Here is a 22,202-nt window from a genome sequence, read left to right as displayed (position 1 = left end):
GAACAGTCAGCATTGCTCATGTGGAGGAGGGAGTGATCTGGATAAGATGATGAGATTAATAACTTTCTGCTCCTATTTTACGTTTCCTTTTTCAGGGGAAGCTGCAGAAGCACCAGGCCTTTGAAGCTGAGGTTCAGGCCAACGCAGGGGCCATCGTGAAACTGGATGAGACTGGGAACCTGATGATTACGGAAGGGCATTTCGCAAGTGAAACCATAAGAGTGAGTGTTGGAGGCCTTTGCTTGCCACAGCATCATATACAGACAGATGGATCAGCTGGCTCCCTATAGTAGCATTTTAGCTAGAGCAGCACAAGTACTGTGTTGCAGTATCCCCACCAGCCTATATCTCACAGAATATGCTTTCAACACTTCTGTATCACTTGTCATGGGTCCAGATTCCAGGGTGGTACACAACACCGTAAAGGAATACATGATTTTAAAAAATGTTGTAATACAGGGAAATGCTTAACAACAGGTAGCCATGATAAAACAACAAATCAGAATTACAAGGCAGACTGAGGGCTTATACAAATGACATGTTTCAGATAAACACAAATGATTTATGTTGCCACCTAAATAATTGCAGGGGTAGACCTTTAGAGATGGCATTGTTAAGCATAGATGCCATCACTGGGAAAAACCTTCTCCTGTATGATATGTGTAGCCCATCACTTGAATCCTGCTGGCTAGTGCCAACTAAAATAGACCCATAGATTTACTTTTTAAAAGCGAGTCAAAACTTACTTAAATCCATTTGCTCCGTTGGGTCTGCTCTAGTCTGGACTAGTAATAGGATTTAAACCCATTTCTGGTTTATGAAGGAGCTCAAAAAAAATATTAGGGAAGATGTGTGGTCTTCTTGATGTTGGACTGCAGCTCGCATGAGCCCTAGCCAGCATGGTGAATAGTCAAGGGCGATGGGAGCTGCAGGCCAGCAGTATCTAGAAGGGGATTCTAGAGTATGGTCTCAGCACTTAAGACCCAGGTAATCCGTATAAAAGTATGTTAAAAGATGGGGCCTGGTGTCTGTGGATGCGGGTTCTGATCTCTGTTCTGTTTTGCGATGGTGACCCCTGTGTGTTATCGGTTCAGTCTTTCACGCCATACAGGACCGCTCAGCGCCCAATAGTCACTACTATCCAAGTTGGGGCCCACATACGAGTAGGTGGATTGCTAGCTGTGTGGCTGCGGTTTTTCTTGTTTTCTTTGAATGCCTCTATCCTTTCCACTCCCGCAACTCCTTTTACAGTTTGGGAATACCTCCGCATGTTGCGAAAACACGGGGCTGCAGCCGAAAATGGCATCTCTTGAGTTTATTTAACCTGCCTCAGGGCAGAATAGTTTATTACAGAAAATGTTTGCTGTGCTTTCCAGCCCCTGAAGCAGCATCCAAATTAAAAAACTCAGAAACACAGTACGTCGGTTAAATTCTTGCAAGTGTAGCACAAAAGGGCATTCAAGCAACTGGCTTGGTTCAAAGTGCAATGCTGAAGTAGGAGGTGAAAAGTTCAAAGGCAATTAAAAGTGTTGTAGCATTCCCCTAAAGGCACCCTCAGATCTTGGAAGCTCATCAGGGTCCGCCCTTGTTAGTCCTTGGATGGGAGACCACCAACAAACATCAGGTGCTGTGTAGGCTTATTTCAGAAGAAGTAACTGGCAGAACCATTCTTTGCCTAAGAAAATCCTGTGCAAATCACGTGGGTCACTACAAGTTGACAAGCGACTGGAAGGCACACACACACACTACATAGTTGTTGCTGCCTTTCTGAAGCTCAGATGAGAGGGTTGTTCACACTTCTCCCAGGAGAGGAGCTCTGTAACTGTGTGCCACCATTAAGTCATCTTGCCCTTGGGTTTCCATTGGTCACTATTAAACATGACATTCTAAAAAAGTCACACAACTTTGTAGAGAACAACAGAGCAAGGTCTCTCCTGTCAAAAACCTGGCATGAGCAGATTTGCGTAGATAGCGGTCGTCCTTCAGGTAACCTTGTCCTGAGCTGTTTTGGTTGGAAATGATGGGATTTGGGTGTTTGCCAGAGCTTCCAGTTCACGCAGTTATTGGCTGTTGGTGCAAGTGGTTGCATGTATACAGCAGCATCAGAACATGGGGTTTTGCTACATGTTCTGGAACGAAAGCACTGAGCACATGGATCCCGTTTTCAGCACCAGCCTCATGTTCTTGTTACATGGAGATTTACCCTGAGAATGTTAGAATCCCAAGTTGTGTGAGCTCTTCTTCCCTATCTTTTTTAAAAAGCCAACTTTACAGCTGAGTAGGCTTTACCTTTAATAAGCATCCAGTTAAGACAGAGATTGCCCATCTTCCTCAGCTTGACTTTCAGGTTCCTGTTATTGATGATCACAGCACAAGGAATGCTGGGTGGAGCAGACTGTCGCCCTGTTTTTGCAAGTGTGCTCTTGGCATTGGTGTGTGTGTTTTTCTGTGTTTCCCCTCTTCCTTTTCTAGCTGCTGTTTCTAGATTCTTCCAATATTTTGGTTCAACTGGGCAAAATTCATATTACTGGTCTGTAACATTTCAGTCATTTTGCTTTGTACAAGGACAGTAACCCTCATCTGTCCAGCAACTAAGATTTATTTGTAACCTGATACAAGCAAACTGGAATACAAGCATAAACCCCCTATTATTAAATCATTTCCCTTGATAGTATCTTACATATCCATATTTACTCTGCATTGATAAAAGTGCTAGCTTTCCAAGTTCCCACTGATTCAGCAGGTCTGCTCTGGCTAGGACTAACAGTTGGACTTAGGACTAGCAGATTTATATGAAGATGAGAGGAGGATCTATTCAGAGGTTGCTGAATCCATTAGGGAATAGGACCAATGTTGAGTGACCGCTGGGTGTGATTCCTGTATTGACACCTAGGAATTTAATACCAGATCACATTACTTTGACTTTTCCAAACCCTTAGAAAAGGTTGAAAAGTCAGCCAGGTTTTGTCCAGTTTTTTTTTTTAAATACTGAGTTTAATATCTGCAGTATAGTTTCTGTTGACTTAAATTAAATTTCTGTGTTTAAAAACCTCACCAGACCCGCCTTCAGGAGCTTCACCGTTTGTGGGAGCTGCTCTTGGAGAAAATGCGAGAGAAAGGGGTCAAGCTACAGCAAGCCCAGAAACTCGTGCAGTATTTACGAGAATGCGAAGATGTGATGGACTGGATCAATGATAAGGTACCTGAGTTTGGGAGCGAGAGGCTGCTCCCTGGTGTAGGGTGACTCTTCGGTATCTAGTTGCCTCGCGGGACTTTGGGCCCATCAGAGCAGTCCTCCAGTTCTCTCTTGTGAGGTAGTCTTATTTGGTGCGCACACACACAAAGTGGTGCTTGTGGGATAATTATGTAACTATGATTGAAATGATTCATCACTATTCAGAAATAGATTTTTGCAGCTCATTAGACCTTAATGAAGCTGGTGGGAGCGTACAAAAGTAAAAGGAGAGAAATGGGTAAAACAGAAAATGGCAGTTTTCTGTTCTAACAGTGAGACAGCTTCGAGTTTCTTCTTAACATGTACATGACAATGCCAGACTGTTATTGAAAACCTCAATGCATAGTGTGCGCCATCATCACCATTGTCTGCTGTCTTGCTTTTTTAACCAAGGCATGCAAGCTTGCACACACTGTATTAAAACAACTCATGATGTAAAGGACGATAGTTTATAAGAAACTTTAGACTACCTTGTAGCAGAAAGGTATCTCTAGGTTTAAACGTAGATGAAAGTTACTTTTGGGATGCTCAGATCTCCCCTTTTTTGAAAATACCTATCTGCATGTCAATATGCTCTACAGCCGGTGTCATCATGTATTGTAGGAGGCTATTGTCACCTCAGAAGAGCTTGGCCAGGACCTGGAGCATGTGGAGGTTTTGCAGAAGAAATTTGAGGAGTTCCAGACAGACCTGGCAGCCCATGAAGAGAGAATGAATGAAGTGAACCAGTTTGCTGGCAAACTTATCCAGGTAATGGCTCTTCACAACCTAGAATGTTTTCATTAGCTTGGCATAGCCAGTGTTTTGGACTGTAGCTCTAGAAGCTCCCAGGCTTCTGTGTCTTTGACATACCTGAAAGACTGCCTACTTCTACAAGGCAGACTAAACTTTAAGCTCTTTTGATCCAGCCACTGTCACAGACACATTCGGTGAGGTCAAGGGAGAAGGCCTTCTTGCTGATATGGGAGTTGTAACTAGTAGCACTTTGGATTAATTCAAAGAACTTGCCAGTACCTTCTAAGCTTTCCAGTGCACAGAAGGAAGCTTAGGGTTATACATAAGTCAAGTGAAAATACTGTTGAATTCCATTGTGGGTGGATGGTAATGGAAGCCATCCGGAGATGGAAGGAATGGCTTCCATGAGTCCAGATTAATCTAAAGGTATCCTTCCTCCCTGCCCCAAATTTCACTTTCTAGGAGCAGCATCCTGAAGAAGAATTAATCAAGTCCAAACAAGATGAAGTCAATGCAAGCTGGCAGCGGCTGAAAGGCCTGGCTCTTCAGAGGCAAGGAAAACTCTTTGGAGCAGCTGAAGTGCAGCGTTTTAACAGGTACGGACTTGATCGGATTCAACAACTTCAGCTGATTTTTTTTAAATCTGAATGAATAGTTAACATAAAATTGTGCATTTAAAGCTGCATGCAAGAATCTGTGTCCAATGCTTTGGTTTCTAATCCAAAAAATGAACTGTATCTTCTGTTGCTTGTTAGCTTCATTGACAGAGACTCTCTTCACAGTTGTTGGCATGCCTTACTCTTTTTGCTCTCTGTAACTGAGTCCTTTCTGGTCCTTGGTATGAGACGTTAGAATGTAATAAAAGTGTCTTCTTGCAGGGAATTGCCATGTGAAGCAGGGATCCCAAGCTTTTAATGGGGTCAATATTGGCTGATGCATGTTCAACCATAATTGTATTTGTGGTGAAATTTGGCTAATGTCTGTGCAAGAATAGCAAGAATGCGCTACGAGGGATATACATTTGTGAGAGTTCTTTGCCTGCTGTCTTCACCCTGATGGTGAAATGCATATGAACTAAATTGGGACCTTTTTCTTGCAGAGATGTGGATGAAACTATAAGCTGGATTAAAGAGAAAGAACAATTGATGGCCTCTGATGATTTTGGCAGAGACCTTGCAAGTGTCCAGGCTTTACTCCGCAAACATGAGGGCCTGGAGAGAGATCTGGCTGCTCTTGAAGATAAGGTAGAGGAGTAGATGCTTTATGTGTAGAACTATCATATTAAAGCTTCCTTGAGTCCTACTTTTGGGGAAGAGTTGAGCATGTGTGTTTCTCATCAACTTAAACTGAACTTGTCATGAAGTCATGACCTTATTCTGTCTTGTGTGTCTCTCTCTAGGTGAAGGCTTTGTGTGCAGAAGCTGACAGATTGCAGCAGTCTCACCCTCCCAATGCCTCTCAGATCCATGTGAAAAGGGAAGAGCTGATTGCAAACTGGGAGCAGATTCGCACCCGGGCAGCTGAGAGGCACGCTCGCCTGAATGACTCCTACAGGTAAGAATGCTCTAAAAAGGCATGCATGCATATCCACCTGGTCTCTTTCAAAAAATAATCCACATGCAGATTACCAAACCATTAATAAAGAACAGTTAAAGAGGCATCGTCAGATGTTTCTTTTAGATTAACATTTCCCAAGGTACTGACTATGTATGCGTGCGTCCTGGATTTTACTTCCAAAGTGAACAATTTCGTTAACTCCCGAAGAAGGAGTGAAAGAGGCTTATCCTGTCATCTGCAGTAGAACAAGTTTTCTAATGATTTCTTTTTGTGGCATTCCTTTAATCCATTATGAGGCATATAAGCCTGCAGCTTTATCCTCATGGATTGTGGCTTTAAGAAGGAACCTCCTCTGTTCCACTGTTATTTGTGGCCAAATAATAAGCAACTTTAGTAAAGATTCACTAGAACCGCACTGGCTATTTATTGTACACTCCTGGCAAGTTCATTTTTTTCTTTAGATTCTAGTGGCCAGAATTGTGGCCAATGGCTTTATCCAAGTGGATTTTGAGGACGGAAGACTAATTGAAGGGAGGAGCGGCTCAAATACTATGAGGAACTAGAAAGACAGTTGAAAAGAGAAAACAGTAATGAAGGCATAAGAATAGAAAGCAGGGGTTGAAACCAGTGGAGATGGTGCAGAAATGTGAAAAGTGGGTTTTCTGTCCTAGAAAAGGGTAAGAATGGCATTTCTGTGTAGGCACCCTGTTTTTCACTTGTACCATTTGTCTCTCCTCCTCTCCTACAGGTTGCAGCGATTCCTTGCAGACTTCCGGGATCTCACTAGTTGGGTGACAGAAATGAAGGCTCTGATTAATGCTGATGAACTTGCGAACGACGTGGCAGGAGCTGAAGCTCTGCTGGACAGACATCAAGAACACAAGGTGAGAGCCCCAGAACTGAGCCTGCCTCTCTTAGGAAAGCCCTGTCCTTAGGATATCAGACCTTGCTCCGTGCCATTCAGTATCATTGCCGCTGCCTCGCAACAGCAGTTCTCCAGAGCTTCATCAGGCGGGGGGTTTTCCCAACTAAGGATTGAACCTGGATCATTCTCCGTCTGAAGGAGTCTCAGACATTGAGCTATGGCCTTTCCCCTTAAAATGATCACTTTGTACTGGGCCTGGAAACACACTGGAAGCCAGAGACTTCCAGATGAACCAATGTGGGTTCTTTGTAGGTGCCACTATGGCAAGACCTTTCCATGCTGTTGGCATTGCATGCTCCTGTGAGGCAAGGGGCTGGTAGATTTGTGCTGGTAGGGTCTCCTGCATCAGACAATTTTTTTTTTTGCTGAGGAGCCAAACTAAATGTGCCCAGCAGCCACTGGGCAGCAGCAGTAGTAGTTGGGATGTACGTGTGACACTGGCAGAGCATCTCTTAGAGACAACAGCGGTGGGAAGGTGCACATGTGTCACGTATTGTGTCTGGGTGGGTTTTTTATGTTGCCATTTGGGCATGTGGAAATTACTTCTTTCTTTCTTTTTTTTTTACCTTTTACTTTTTAAAAACTTTTTTGGTCACAGGGAGAAATTGATGCTCATGAAGATAGTTTTAAATCCACTGATGAATCTGGTCAAGCTTTGCTCGCTGCTGGTCACTATGCCTCTGATGAAGTTAGAGAGAAGGTAAGATGGTTCATTGAAATGCAATGAGCTAGGAGATGAAAAGAAAGCTTAATTTTTGAGGCCAATAGCATGACTTCCATCTCCCTTCTATTAGTCCTAAAGTATAGACTTCTTGGGAGAGTGATGAGTCTCGTGCCTTTTGAGTTTACCGTGTTTCTCCTTCCTCCCTTAGCTGACCATCCTTTCTGAGGAAAGAACAGCCCTCCTGGAACTGTGGGAGCTTCGTCGGCAGCAGTACGAACAGTGCATGGACTTGCAGCTTTTTTACCGGGACACCGAGCAGGTTGATAACTGGATGAGCAAACAAGAAGTAAGTGTCATAGGCACTGTACTGAGCACAGCAGGCCAACATAGTCAGGCTTGTGTGGACACCCATCTATTATGCAGTGCTGCCCAGAAGGAATGCTTGTTGTGATGTATATGAATGTGTTTGTCTGCCTTGTTCAGAAATATCCCTTCTCTTTCTGGTCACCATGTTACTGTTCTGGGAAACTTGTCCTCAGCAAATGAGGTGTAATATGCCCTAGGGAATCCTGTACAGAAGTTTGCTAGTTTTAACTCTGAACCAGGATAAAGTAGGTCTGCAAGTTTCAAGGTGGCTTGAACTTCTGGGAGATGAAGTCCAAAATACCTGAAGGACCAAAGGTTGAGAAACCCTGACCTAAACAGATGGCGTTTTCCGTATCTTGGGGCTGTGACCTCCTTACATGAATTCCACATCACGTGAAGGAGTCCTTTTTGTCGGTTCTGCAAATGCAACCAGTGAAATTTCATTGGGTGGTCCCTAAGTCTCATTCTAATGCACACGTCTCTCTTTCAGGCCTTCTTGCTAAATGAGGACCTTGGAGACTCTCTTGACAGCGTGGAAGCCCTGCTAAAGAAGCATGAGGACTTTGAAAAGTCCCTCAGTGCCCAAGAAGAAAAAATAACAGTAAGTTATATTTATGCTGGGTAAAAAATCCACTGTTATTTATATACTGTATATCCGAGAGAGAAAATAACAGTAGTGTAACCAGGAGGGAGAATAATGGATTTTGCTGACAGTTGCAGGGTTGTAGCAACTGTAAATATTTGGTGCACTCCAGGTGAATTAAAATGGCTTTGTGGTTTTTTAGGCCCTGGATGAATTTGCTACCAAACTGATACAGAATAACCACTATGCGAAAGAAGATGTTGCTACTCGCAGGGATGCTGTAAGTCAAAGTTTTTCTGGTACACCTTCATAGCATATTTTTGAAAAGCTAGAACTCTCCAGTTGATGTGATTGAAAGTTTTGCTATGATTAAACTTAACCAAATAGATTAATGAGAGATTGCCTTCTCACCCTTGCTTCATTCTAGCTGTTGAGCCGCCGCAATGCTTTGCATGAACGGGCCATGTGTCGCCGCACTCAGCTTTCAGATTCGTTCCACCTGCAGCAGTTTTTCAGAGACTCGGATGAGCTGAAGAGCTGGGTCAACGAGAAGATGAAAACTGCAACTGATGAAGCTTACAAGGTGGGGCCAAAACCTTGGCATTTCAGATTGGGATGTGTTGTTAGGAGTGTTGAATTGAAAGAGAAAGGTGATTCTGATATGTAGAAGTGTGCTTCTCTTACCATCCCAAGAAATTCCAGACCCTTACAGCTCTAATTAGGGACAATACCAGTATGCTGAACAAAGTTTGCCATAAAAATCACATCTGGCAGATCCCAGTCTTTTGGAAATGTCTTTTTATCATTACAGTTGTCCTGTACAACTCTTAGTGCCAAAACTTCTGTTAGTTCACAACTTTTGGGGCTGTTTGTTTTGCTAGGACCCATCAAACCTTCAGGGAAAAGTTCAGAAACACCAGGCTTTTGAAGCTGAACTCTCTGCGAACCAGAGTCGCATCGATGGCCTGGAGAAAGCAGGGCAGAAGTTGATTGATGTCAAGCATTATGCCTCAGACGAAGTGGCCGCTCGCATGAATGAAGTCATCAGCCTGTGGAAGAAGCTCCTGGAAGCCACTGAATTGAAAGGTAAGGCTGTGCCAGTCGGTGAAAAGAGACACAAATGAGAAATTTCAAATGATACCATTTTGTAGCATTCCAGAAATGATGAGGTGGCTTTTGCAAATTATTCCAGAATCCCCAAGATAGTGGTTGAGCAGTGGACTGAAAGGAATTTCAAATTAAACTCTTCTCTTTTTCCCTTCTCAGGGATTAAGCTTCGTGAAGCCAACCAGCAACAGCAGTTCAACCGCAATGTGGAAGACATTGAACTGTGGCTATATGAAGTGGAAGGGCACTTGGCTTCTGACGATTATGGGAAAGACCTCACAAACGTCCAGAACCTTCAGAAGAAACATGCTTTGTTAGAAGCAGATGTCGCTGCTCATCAGGTATAGCATCTGCCTGCCTTTTCCCACATCCTTGTGACACTCACTGTTATACACTATGTATCTGCCGGGGATTTGCAGTTTAGGGAAGTGCAACTGTATTACTACAAACTTCAGGATTTTGTAGGAAGCAGCCACAGAAGCTGTAGTGGAATCCTAGTGCTGTAACTGTGTGGTATGAAAGAGGACAGTGTCCTAAGAAGCTTTTCCATTCCATAGTTGAGCGGGAAGAATGGGAAGCATTCTTTGCACCAAATTCCATAGTGGCATTTATATGAAGGCTACTGCACATCTGAATAAATAATGTGTTTCAGGACCGCATTGATGGCATCACCATCCAAGCTCGACAGTTCCAGGAAGCGGGACACTTTGATGCCGACAATATCAAAAAGAAGCAGGAGGCTTTGGTCGCCCGCTACGAAGCACTGAAAGATCCAATGGTGGCACGCAAACAGAAGCTGGCAGATTCTCTTCGCCTGCAGCAGCTTTTCCGGGATGTTGAGGATGAAGAAACCTGGATCAGAGAAAAGGAGCCTATTGCAGCTTCAACCAACAGAGGTTTGTGCACCATTCTGTTCAACAGGGAGAGTATTGGATGGGTAGTTCTGTTATGTGTCCAGGCATCTTTTTAGAATGTATTGGATTCCCTAAATTTTATTGGGTGCATTTTATATGATGGGCATTTGTTAAGGATGCTCAGAAACTGATGTAGGAGAGTCTGGATACCTAGGAAAGCCAGCACCATTTCTCCTGCTGCAGAAGGAATTATGCTCTGTAATTAAGCCATGTGAGTTATAGCGGCTCTTATGTGATTTATATTGATTGGAATGGCAGATCATGGTGGCCCGTCTCTCTTGTCTTTCAGGCAAGGACCTGATTGGGGTTCAGAACTTGCTGAAGAAGCACCAAGCCTTACAAGCCGAGATTGCAGGCCATGAACCCCGCATCAAAGCAGTCACTCAGAAAGGAAATGCCATGGTGGAGGAAGGTACGTTTCAGGAATGTAAATGTTGTGGCAGAAAGGGCTGTGTGAGGTGGGCTCAGGTGCCTTCTTCCCCACCACTTACTTGAAACTGCCATTCTCCTGTCACTTAGGGCACTTTGCAGCCGAAGACGTGAAAGCCAAACTGAACGACCTGAACCAAAAATGGGAATCCTTGAAAGGCAAGGCCTCCCAGCGCCGGCAGGATTTGGAAGATTCTCTGCAAGCCCAACAGTACTTTGCTGATGCCAACGAGGCTGAGTCTTGGATGAGGGAGAAAGAGCCCATTGTGGGCAGCACCGACTATGGAAAGGATGAGGATTCAGCTGAGGTATGTCATTGTCACCATCCTGAAATGGGAGAATTCATCCCAAGTAAGACAATGTTCTTGAGCAGCTTTCCCTAACCTAGCACTCTCCAGTTGGGGGTTTACTACAACTCCTACAATCCTTAGCACAGCCACTGGACATCTGGCAGGGTATCTGATGGTATAAATGTTAAGAATGCAGACTTGTCCTTCTGTTTCCAGGCTCTCCTCAAGAAGCATGAAGCCCTGATGTCCGATCTGTCCGCCTATGGCAGCAGCATTGAGGCACTGAGGGAGCAGGCCCAGGCTTGTCGGGTAAGGAGGAATGGGCACTTGTTGCTTTCTGATTTCTTTTTCTTTCAAGCCCTGGATGTTGCCGCTGGGTGGGCAGCAGTGAAGCAGTGATTGTCAAACCTTTTCAAGAAATCTCTTAACTAGCTGAGGTGGGCAATGTGTAACCCATGGCGCAATTTGGCACCGTGGCTGCTGCGAATCTATCTACTCTTGCTTTTCCATACTTGCCCCTAAAGGGTTACCAATTGAAGGTTTTGTACACATCTGTAAAACCTTTGGAAAAGAGCATTTTGTGTCTTCTGCTCCCCCTTCCCAGAAATTATCTTTATAGGATAAAAGCAAAAGGTTTACTTTCTCTTCTTTGGAACAACTCTTTCTTGTGTTTAGCAACAAGTAGCTCCGACTGACGATGAAACTGGCAAAGAACTGGTTCTGGCTCTGTATGATTATCAAGAGAAGAGTCCTCGAGAGGTGACGATGAAGAAAGGAGACATCCTGACTCTGTTGAATAGTACCAACAAGGTAAAACATCTCAAACTGTTGTCTTAAGCATCTGGCAGTTTCAGCATCATAACTGCCATTTTTGCTTGCTTTTAAGGGGATAGTCAGTTTTTAAGCTGGAACTAACAGGGAGAGGCCTAGTGTGAAAGAGGATAGAACTTTGCATCTGGTCACCCAAAGAGAGAAGGAGGAATGACCTATAGGGGGGTTAAAAATAAAAAATGTGCCCCATCTCATAGGTTGGGTGGTAAAAGCATGAAGACTGTGCGAAACTGAAGACTTCAGGAATAATTGCCTTGTTCTATATTTATTCTGGGTTGAAAGATCCCCTCTTGCTAGGGTTGGTTGGTTGTATTAGCTCTACCATGCAATCTGCCTTGTACACGGAAGCACACTTCTGAGCTTGAGGTGACTTTGGGAGTTCTCCTTCCAGAAGAACAGATGACTTAAAAGGAAAATGTAATGAAGGCTACCTGCTTTGTTTTCCATCAGGACTGGTGGAAAGTGGAAGTGAATGACCGTCAGGGCTTTGTGCCGGCTGCCTACGTGAAAAAGTTGGACCCAGCACAGTCTGCCTCCCGAGAAAACCTTCTGGACGAACAGGGCAGCATTGCCTTGCGGCAGGAGCAGATTGATAACCAGTAAGATCAGACTCGCAGGGCCTGAAGCGTGAGCTGGATTGCTGATGAAGGGTCATACTCGTGTGTTAGGGTTTTTTTTAGGGGTTAAGATTGCTAACTCCTACTTGATTTTTCTAGAGATGGTTCCACTGGAAAGCATACCACATTCCTTTTAATTCTTCAATGGGTCCATTTACTTCCTAATTTTTGGCTTCTTCTGCTTCCTCTCCATTTTCATTGTTTTAAAGAGTTTTTTTTAATTACTACCTAACTTGTGTCGTCTACATTTTTCTGTATCTTAACTCTTTCTTCACCATTTCAGTCTTAAGCAGCCTGTGTGTTTTTGTAATCATGACCTCCAGATTTTCTTCATGTGTGGTTCTGAATGAGAAACCTCCTTACACTAAGAGGCCTGAAGTACAGTACTGTCCCTTGCAGGGCTTACAGGTTATTTGGCAGGCTTGGCTGGGAAATAATTCTCACTTGACTTAATCCTGGCATGAGAAGTGTGCATTAATTTTTTGACAAACGGTTTCTGAAAACTCTTAATTTGCTATGCAAATATGCCACAAAAGCTTATTTACTTGCCCTTCCTTGTGTGCATGGCGAAGCAGCAGCTAATAAGGAGGCACATATAGCTGAGTCCTCCTTAGCACAGTTCTTTCAGGAGCAGAGCTGTTGTTTGTGCTTCCTCCTGGCCACTCTCCCTCTTGTCATTTGCCTCCTTTTTAAAAAAGGTCCAGTGCCTTCTTTGAAGCACTGTCTTAAAATGCCGCAAAGATGATTGGCTCTGTCAGTTGTCAAAATAAAAACCAGATGGGATAAAATTCTGGGAATAAAAAGCATGGCTACCTTTTTTCTTATAGTAAACAGCTTTATGTCGGTAGCTTTTTATGTTGATAACTGCACATTCACAGAGGGCACTGTACCTCTGGAACTGGCTAGCTCAGGTCACCCAACAGCAAACAATTTCTGTTGATTTAATTTCTTTAAGAAGAAAAGATGGGAGGATGTTCCATGAGTAATTGGCAAAACCACTTTTCCACCTAATGCTCTTCATCCTCTTTGTAGTTGGAGAAGTTGGTCCAAATCACATCCCGTATCCTCTCTGAGATGCTCTAGCTTGGAGACAAGAGGCTGCTGCTTTTGGAGCAGGGATCCCATTTGGTTCCAAGGACTGAAAGAGAGACTGTGGCCCTGAAGCGAGAGCTGGACTGTACTGCTGACAGTTTCCATTCCAATCATTTGCTCACATCCATTTCCCATTGCTTTTTTGTGACACCCTCACCTCTTTCCATTTTAAATGTTCTCTCCACTTCCATTGTCCTCCACCAATGATCCCTGGATGGAGCCTCTGCCTTCATTTATTTTTGTTAATCGGACTAATTATTTGCATGCTTTTTCTGCTGTGCTCCCTCTGTCTGTGCAGGACTCTTATAACTAAGGAAGTCGGCAGTGTATCTCTCCGTATGAAACAGGTCGAAGAACTGTGAGTAGGCCGAGTCCTTTGTAAAAAAAATCCATGCTGTCTCCAAACAGTTACCTTGTCATCCTTCCACTCTTTTCTGTCGCTCTTTATGTCCTTCTTGGGTGGCATTCATAGGAGGGTCGGTCTTGTTTCAAAACAGTCTTTGTTTCAGAAGTCTGAGCTTGATACATTGGGGTCCTTGTGCTCTTCAACCAGTGTTATAAGTCACTTATTTGTCTTTTTTGTTGTTGAATTGGTTGTGTACTGCTTTTGTCATTTTTAAAAAAGATACCGCATGTTACATTTTTAGCTATGGACACTTGAAGTTCAGAAGGGAAGGGACAGAAGGAGGCCATGAAAGAAGAAGTTGAGGCTTGTTATGCAGAATTGTAGCTCAAGTGCTACTATTGACATTTTTTTCTTTCCCACTAATAAGCCAGGTTTTCCTTTTCGCATTGCTGGCCTTTAAAGAACAACAAGTAAACGACAAGTCCTTCCTGGCTAGCAAGCTTTACTGGTGCTGAATGTTATACTCTGCCAAGGAAGCTGCCCAAAGCCATCAAGTTCCTAACCACAATCCTAGCCACAATGAGCTGCTGATACTCCTTTACACTAGAAGCAGGCACCGACATGGGAGCTTCTGTTTTCAGCGTACAGCGAAGGGGGCAGCAGTTGCCTTGCTTGAGAGCTTGGTGGGGGAATATTCATGATGGATCTTCTCTCCTTTTACCTTCCTCTGGAGTGGAGATCAAATCTGCAGAACTACTTGGTCACCATTTGTGCTCTCATGTTTCAATCCAGGCCTCCTAAAAAGGATTTTGAACTGTAATTCCTGTTATCCTTATTATTGGGCTATGCTAACTACAGCTGCCAAGAGATGTAGGCCAGAAACACCCAGTGGGCCACAGATGCACATCCCTAGTCTAGAGCGGTGCTATTTAGAGCAATGGCCTATGGTCTGGTGCTGATTCCTGAGCTAGCTGCTACTGGTCCCTGGTACACTCTGTGTGTCTGTTGAAGGGGAATTGCTGGTCCCCCACAGTGGATAGCTTAAAAAGTACTAGCCTGGAGGGCTGTAACTGGGCTGCAAGTTTCCCAGCGTTGTTTATGCTGTGCTTTTCTTTGGCTCCCTAGTGTTGCTGTTCTGTTATGCCATATCTGCAGCCTCTGTTCTGAATTGCTATTAATGCTTGGCAGCTCTGTAAACACTGCATTGTGTAGAAGTTTCTTTTCAAGGTCCTGGCTTCCATATCGGGTAGAGGGAGCTTTTTACGGTTGCAGGTGTCTAGTGCAAAGCATCATGTTGTTTTAGGCATACCTCCTCCATCTCTCAATGCCACAGGTCCATGTTGAATCACTGTCGTGTGTTTTTGACCGAGCAACTGTTCAAGTGAGGTCTCACTCCTGCTCCCTTCCCCCCAATGTTCTAGATATCACTCTATCCTTGAACTGGGAGAGAAACGCAAAGCCATGCTGGAGAAAAGCTGCAAGAAGTTCATGCTTTTCCGTGAGGCCAATGAGCTCCAGCAGTGGATCAATGAGAAGGAGGCAGCGCTCACCAACGAAGAGGTTGGGGCCGACTTGGAGCAGGTGGAGGTGCTCCAGAAGAAATTTGACGATTTCCAGAAAGTGAGTTGTAGCAATGGGAGGCTTAGGAAGCAGCAGAATGCTAGTGAGGAGGATCTTAAAATGAAGAAGTTGAAATGCTGCTCAGTTACTGATAGTAACCACCCAGTCTTTGTACCTTAACTGCTAGTTAATTTAAGAGAGTTATATAATATAACAGAGAGGGTTCATCCAGTTTTCTTTTTAGAAACTGTCTCAAACCTTTTCCAAGTGTGTGAAATAAAAGCCTCATCAAAGCAGAAACCAATTGCCTTTTTTCGCCTTTTGTGCTTTGCTGAGGCTTTTCACTGCATGGCTGTCTTTTTATAAATGCTGTAAACTGCTTTGAGGACTCCAATCAAAAAGTGGGATGAAAATTAGTGTTTCTTGCCAGCTCTATTTTCACATGTACGGTTTTGCTGCTCCATGCAGGATCTGAAAGCCAACGAGTCCCGTCTGAAGGATATAAACAAGGTGGCCAATGACCTGGAATCTGAAGGCCTCATGGCCGAAGAAGTGCAGGCAGTCCAGCAGCAGGTTGGTTCCTGTTTTCATCTTCTCTTCTCTTTCCCAAGTAATAACTTGAAAGAGCAGTTCAATGAAGTAATGCTATGTAGCTGCTCAGCAAGAAATAAAATTTTGATAAGGTATCAGGAGATCGCTAGTTGTGACTCTTTCTGTTGGTTCCCTTTATTGCTTTGGGGATGTTCTTGAGATGTGAAAAGGCACAGGTCAGTTTTGCTTGCCTTTTCCCCTTCTCAAAAAGTCTTGATTCACTTACATAGAAATAAATGCCACCATTCTCTTTTGCAGGAAGTGTATGGAGCCATGCCACGGGTAAGTCCTTTCTACAGTATACAGTATTATGTACCCCTAAATATTACATCAAACATGTATAGCCCAATTCCATGCATGTTTACTCAAAAGTTAAATCCTACTGAGATCACTGGGATGTAATTTGTGCATAATATTGCAGTTTCTCAGTCTGTTATTTGAGGAAGAACATGCAACATATTATTAAAGAATTAATCTTCGTTCTGGGCAGTTGCTCTCCAGATGAGCACTTGGGAATCTTAATCTGGTGTGTGGTTCAACTTTAGATTTTCTTGTGAATTCTTTTAAACAGGATGAAACTGATTCGAAGACAGCATCTCCTTGGAAGGTAGGAACCGCCTGACAAATTACACTGGTTTGGTTTGAGTCCTTGAACTGGAGGATCGCTCATCTTTTTGTCAGGCTGGCATGATGCGAGTTTGGCTGTTAGGATGTGCATTTGTTTAATGGTTGCTTTTAATTCTCCTTTTTGTCCAGTCTGCCCGATTGATGGTGCACACCGTGGCAACATTTAACTCCATCAAGGTAAGTCCAGGATGTATTGCCCTCTGTTACTAGAAATTGCCAGGGACGCTGATAGTCTTCCCTAATCTAGTTCCCTCCAGATGTGTTGGACTGTGGCCACTGTCCCCTCTGCCAGCACAGAAACTTGTAATGCTGTTTCAGGCTTACTAGTGGATGCATATCCTTTCCTAACCATTCAAAATCTTTTCTTCCTCTAGTATATATTGCAGAGTGTTTTCTGTTTCAGGGCTGGCTTTTTTTCATATAGCTGGTGGAAGACAGAGTAACTTTAGCCCATGGTATTACTGCTTACCTCCAGGATACTGTAACCTAATTAGAGTCTTAAGGATAAATTGGTGGTCAGCTTGGGGCTTAATACTTTTTTCTTTCTCCTTCTGTCCTCCAGGAACTGAATGAGCGCTGGCGATCACTGCAGCAGTTGGCAGAAGAAAGGAGCCAGCTTTTAGGAAGTGCCCATGAGGTTCAAAGATTTCACAGGTTAGCATAACTACTACTTCTTCAAGTTGCCGGGTGTTCTGACAGTCCTCTTTTTTTGTCTTTGTTGTTGTGTGCTTTCACTTCATTTCTGACTTATGGTGACACTATCATGGGGTTTTCTTTGTGATCTTTGTTCAAAGAGCATATGCTCAACACACTCTTCTTAATCCTGAGTGACTTACTTATGGTCACCCAGTGGGTTTGCCTGGCTGAATGGGAATTTGAACCCTTCCTGCAGCCCCTTCTGTGGCATAACAGTGGAGGCAGCTTTGCCTCCAACTTTTGCGATGCCCTGGTGTGCTGACATGTCTGTAATCTGCTTTGCAGAGACGCGGATGAAACAAAGGAGTGGATTGAGGAGAAAAACCAGGCCCTCAATACAGATAACTATGGGCATGACCTGGCCAGCGTTCAGGCCCTGCAGCGCAAGCATGAGGGCTATGAGAGAGACTTGGCAGCTCTTGGTGACAAGGTGAGATTGGCCAGAGGAGAGGATGTGTTCTACTGAGAGTCCAGAAGTATTTCTTTTGCTCAGTCGGTGTGTCCTCTTCTTGTATCATTACAGGTGAACTCTCTCGGAGAGACTGCTGAGCGCCTGATTCAGTCTCACCCAGAGGCATCTGAAGATCTCCAAGAAAAATGCACAGAGCTGAACCAAGCCTGGAACAGTCTGGGGAAGCGCGCCAATGAGCGCAAGGAGAAACTTGGGGACTCCCATGACCTGCAGCGTTTCCTTAGTGATTTCAGGTAGATTTTCTTCTCTTTCTTCTTTTAAAAGGTTTGAGTGGGCTTAGGTTGGGTGAGATGTAATGCAGATTTTGTCACCCCATGAATCCATGGACTCCAAACCCATGTTGCTTTGTGTTTGCGTCTGTGCAGAGACCTGATGTCTTGGATCAATGGCATCCGTGGACTGGTATCCTCAGACGAACTGGCCAAGGATGTGACTGGGGCAGAGGCTTTATTGGAGAGACACCAGGTATGTAAACAGTATTGCAGACAGGTCCTGATTCTTAAACAGCCACGTTTCCTGGCACTGGGGTGGTGCTATCATTTGCCAGAGATGGTGTCTATGTGCATTTTATCCTCACAGCATCCCTGTGGGGTAGGGTTGGCCGGTATTGAATGGCCCACAGTGACCCAATAGAATCCATGGCTGAATGGAGACAAACTCAGATCTCAGTGGGACTAGTGTAGCAGTCTTGACTTCTCCCAGATTAGCTCCAAAAATCTTTTCTGGCCTACCAAGTAAGCCAGTGTGATGGCATAAATGCATCTGTTGCACAACCAGAATGACACAAATACAAAATTTTGGAGTGCCAGGAATCTGATAAAGGGAGTGAGCATGTGTAATTAAAGTCACATTTGTGGCTACTGTTGTTGTAACCTTAATAAAATGCTTAATAAAATGGGTCACTTTCCACTTTATTATAGGAACACCGCACTGAAATAGATGCCAGGACTGGCACCTTCCAAGCATTTGAACAGTTTGGGCAGCAGCTCTTGGCACATGGTCACTACGCTAGTCCAGAAATCAAGGAGAAATTGGGGATCCTCGAACGTGAGCGGACTGACCTGGAAAATGCCTGGGCCCAGCGTCGAGTGAAGTTGGACCAGTGTCTGGAATTACAGGTATGTGTATTTATTGGCTTCAGTTGCATTCCTTCCTTTTGAGGAAGCTTTCCTGAGGCCTTTGCTGTCCTCTTTTTTCCACCTTAGCAGAACTGGCTGCATCAGGGAGTGGTGGACATACTTTGAGGCTCACTTAGCTCCTTCTGAAGGGTAATTTTAAGCACAGTTGCTTGGTCAGTTCCCCCCTTATGTTCTTGGCTTGTTTTCTGTTCAGCTGTTCCACAGGGACTGTGAGCAGGCCGAGAACTGGATGGCTGCCCGTGAGGCTTTCCTAAACACTGAGGATAAAGGAGATTCCTTGGACAGTGTGGAGGCCCTCATCAAGAAACACGAGGACTTTGACAAGGCCATCAACGTTCAGGTGAGGAGAGTGATTTCAGTTAGCGAATGAAACAGTTCTGATTCCGCCGTTCTTGTCTTATAATGGGGAAGCTCTGTAATAATAATAATAATAAATGGTTTATTTATATACCGCCCTTCCAAAGATCAGGGCGGTTAACAAGAGATAAAAATACATGGATACATAAATATCAAATATGTAAAGTTAAAATACAATAAACACAAATAAAAACAATAACAAATAACAAATAACAAATGCCCCTAGGTTAGATACCCATTGTCTGTGCGGTCGTATGGCGGGGGGGCTTATAAGGGCTAGTCGGGGAATGCGATGCCAAACAGGTGGGTCTTCAACTCCCGCTTGAACTGGGCCAGGGAGGTGGCTGAGCGGAGCTCTGAGGGCAGCGTGTTCCAAAGGGCCGGGGCGGCGGTGGAAAAAGACCTCCTAGAAGTGGAGGATAGCCTCGCCCCGGGAACCCTAAGGAGTTGCTGCCCAGATGTTCTGAGGGTGCGAGGCGGAATGTATGGGGAGAGGCGGTCCTTCAGGTAACCTGGGCCCAAGCCATTTAGGACTTTATAGGTCATTACCAGCACCTTGTATTGCGCCCGGAAGCAAATGGGCAGCCAATGGAGGTTTTTTAGAACCGGTGTTATATGGCTGGCCCTGGACGTGCCAGTGACCAGCCTTGCAGCCATGTTCTGCACCAGTTGAAGCTTCCGGGTTAGGTACAAGGGCTGTCCCATGTAGAGTCCATTGCAGAAATCCTACTCTGTAAGAGTAGCTAACATAAGAACCATGCTGGTTCAGACCAGCAGTTGGCCTGTTCTACCATTATGTCCAACCTGTTGCTTATCAGAAGCAGTCCATGAGTGCTGCTGTACTCTCCGTCTTGGGTTAGCAATATCATGACTCGTAGCTTTCCAAAGCAACATGGTCATGTATATGGATTCTAGACCAAGTGCTGTGTTGAGCAGTTTTCTTCCCTTAGCCAGAGAAACTGCTGATTCCTTCATTGGAAAGTGGTTTTAGAATAATTCCTGTTCTTGTCATCATAACCTGTTTGGCATGTGTTTCTTTTCCCCCAAAGCAATTGGGTTTTCCAATTCATGTCTCTCCCTTTTGTATAGGAGGAAAAAATAGCAGCCCTCCAGTCATTTGCTGACCAGCTGATTTCTGGCGACCACTATGCGAAAGGGATCATTGCCAGCAGACGAAATGAAGTTCTGGACAGGTGAGCGGACAGGTTTAGCTTCTGAGAAGGATGTTAAGCTACATGTTTGAAGGGCAGATCCTCACTGCTCATGCTACATGTTCTTTATCTTAAGATCTTTCCATCTGTCTTTCATCACTTATATCTATGATTCCCCTCTTCTAAGTGTGGGTTTTGCTTCCTTCTAGGTGGCGTCGGCTGAAAGCTCAGATGATTGAGAAGAGGTCTAAGCTTGGTGAATCTCAGACCCTCCAGCAGTTCAGCCGAGACGTGGACGAAATAGAAGCGTGGATCAGCGAAAAGCTTCAGACTGCAAGTGATGAATCTTACAAAGATCCCACAAACATCCAGGTGAGATTAACAAATGAGCAGAGGAAGGTTCATATAGGTGCAACCTTGCTTTGTTGCTCATGACAAGAGGGGCACAGAGAGACTGCTTTGAAGCAGAAAGTGGGGCATGCCTGCAGTTGGTCTCTGCTTAGAGAATTCTAAGAAGGCAAGACTGCTGTCAAAACAGATGTGTTTTTTTTCTCCTGAGTTCTGAAGTGGGAGAATCAAAATTTAATGTTAGACCAGATGAGGTGATGCATTGCTCAGTTGTTTCTCTTGTGCCTGTGCCCACCAAATGTGTTAGGCCATCACTCATTCACAGCTGTCACTGGCTATGGTGATGGGTGATGTGAGACTCCAATCCAGCACATCTGGAGAGTGACATTTTGGTAAAGGCTAGAATGCCTGCATAGACTGCAATAGTTTCCCCTGCTGGAACCAGAGAGCTGATAACACCGTCGGATCCTACAGGCAGTGGGCCTTATGTCCAGCGCTGGGCCCTGGGTGTGGATTTATTTGATTATTTGGATCAGTATAAAATGCACTGATCTATTCTTCTCTCTCAATCTGTTTTGTAGCTTTCCAAACTCCTGGTAAGTTTGAATAGTCTGGTTTGGCTTCGTATATGTTTGTCCCTCTGCGTACATTACATGTGGGCAGAAGGTTATGTTTTAAGTATGTTTTCATCTCCACTCACCATTTGTTCATTCAATCAGTCTTTCATTTTTATCGCTCAGCAACTTTTTTGTACTACTGACTTACCATCTGGGTGTAGCCTTTGTTCAGGTGTGTTTGTGTATGTGTGTGTGCAGTTTTAAAAATATATATTTTTGGCTCTTGCTTTTTTTGTAATACCTCATCAACATTCTCTATTAACCTGATTGTCTTGCAGCAGTCTTCCGCATGGTTTGTTTAATTGGCTAGTGAATTGCTAGCCCTTGAGGGGGGTACCTGAAACAGAACTAGGTTAATTTTTGTTTTCTCCCACTCTCTTGTTCAAGTCTCTGTAGCTCAGGGAGCTCTCTACTCCCAGTATAGGCAAGCAGTTCTCAATAACTCAGGGGAATTCTCTTTGCAGCAGAAACCTGGCTGGCTAGTGTTGTTCCCAGGTTAATGTAATAATGAGTTGAGAAGAAATTGGCAGCTACTCATGAAGTGGCAGAGCCATGGGTACCTATACCCATTGTTCCTTCCCACAAGCAGGCAGGGCAGCATTAAAAGGGTAATAACAAATCTGTCTGACTTCACCTACCCAGATTTAGTCTAGACTTCGCCTTGCCTTTTGCGATGGGCAACTGTGGCCAACAGCAGTCGCTGTTTGCTAGCCATTATTATTACAGTAAGTTTTCTGTGTTTTTTTGTTGGTACTCAGCCCTGCAGCACTTTCGCTGAGGTTTCAGACCTTGCTGGCATTTTCACTTGGCACAATTAGAGCACTGTCCTGTGATTTGTGTCCTTTCATTAAAGCTTGGCATTTGGCATACACACGTTCTGTGTCCACATCAGCGCCCTCCCTTTGTTGTGCTCCTTTTGTTCTTGGGGCGGGGAGGGGTTTGTTTATGAATTT

At 44.3% G+C, this 22,202-nt stretch overlaps 1 protein-coding gene across 9 annotated transcripts in view; it reads left to right on the top strand.

Moving 5' to 3' along the window:
* Positions 1–22,202, top strand: part of SPTAN1 (spectrin alpha, non-erythrocytic 1) — a 47,085-nt gene that overhangs the window by 12,180 nt on the left and 12,703 nt on the right. For 3 of the 9 annotated variants that reach the window (XM_089534755.1, XM_089534757.1, XM_089534753.1), the window contains 35 exons: positions 96–221; positions 3,059–3,199; positions 3,839–3,985; positions 4,433–4,566; positions 5,070–5,214; positions 5,370–5,524; positions 6,276–6,411; positions 7,051–7,152; positions 7,325–7,462; positions 7,973–8,083; positions 8,268–8,345; positions 8,493–8,648; positions 8,947–9,151; positions 9,332–9,513; positions 9,825–10,068; positions 10,376–10,498; positions 10,606–10,823; positions 11,022–11,114; positions 11,481–11,615; positions 12,087–12,235; positions 13,644–13,703; positions 15,113–15,311; positions 15,720–15,824; positions 16,101–16,124; positions 16,414–16,449; positions 16,599–16,646; positions 17,032–17,123; positions 17,451–17,595; positions 17,689–17,870; positions 18,003–18,102; positions 18,558–18,755; positions 18,970–19,116; positions 20,223–20,326; positions 20,494–20,656; positions 21,214–21,228. In XM_089534755.1, the coding sequence (XP_089390881.1) occupies positions 96–221; positions 3,059–3,199; positions 3,839–3,985; positions 4,433–4,566; positions 5,070–5,214; positions 5,370–5,524; positions 6,276–6,411; positions 7,051–7,152; positions 7,325–7,462; positions 7,973–8,083; positions 8,268–8,345; positions 8,493–8,648; positions 8,947–9,151; positions 9,332–9,513; positions 9,825–10,068; positions 10,376–10,498; positions 10,606–10,823; positions 11,022–11,114; positions 11,481–11,615; positions 12,087–12,235; positions 13,644–13,703; positions 15,113–15,311; positions 15,720–15,824; positions 16,101–16,124; positions 16,414–16,449; positions 16,599–16,646; positions 17,032–17,123; positions 17,451–17,595; positions 17,689–17,870; positions 18,003–18,102; positions 18,558–18,755; positions 18,970–19,116; positions 20,223–20,326; positions 20,494–20,656; positions 21,214–21,228 (4,536 nt within the window). The remainder of the gene's footprint in view (positions 1–95; positions 222–3,058; positions 3,200–3,838; positions 3,986–4,432; positions 4,567–5,069; positions 5,215–5,369; positions 5,525–6,275; positions 6,412–7,050; positions 7,153–7,324; positions 7,463–7,972; positions 8,084–8,267; positions 8,346–8,492; positions 8,649–8,946; positions 9,152–9,331; positions 9,514–9,824; positions 10,069–10,375; positions 10,499–10,605; positions 10,824–11,021; positions 11,115–11,480; positions 11,616–12,086; positions 12,236–13,643; positions 13,704–15,112; positions 15,312–15,719; positions 15,825–16,100; positions 16,125–16,413; positions 16,450–16,598; positions 16,647–17,031; positions 17,124–17,450; positions 17,596–17,688; positions 17,871–18,002; positions 18,103–18,557; positions 18,756–18,969; positions 19,117–20,222; positions 20,327–20,493; positions 20,657–21,213; positions 21,229–22,202) is intronic. The other 6 variants (XM_089534761.1, XM_089534756.1, XM_089534760.1 and 3 more) reach the window with 3 other exon arrangements.

Source organism: Sceloporus occidentalis, unplaced genomic scaffold (assembly GCF_023333645.1).
Source record: "Sceloporus occidentalis isolate IW3139 unplaced genomic scaffold, rSceOcc1.0.p SCAF_8, whole genome shotgun sequence".
Classification (NCBI taxonomy): Eukaryota; Metazoa; Chordata; class Lepidosauria; order Squamata; family Phrynosomatidae; genus Sceloporus; species Sceloporus occidentalis.
The sequence above is the reverse complement of the archived record's forward strand: the minus strand, read 5'-3'. Positions and strand labels throughout refer to the sequence as shown.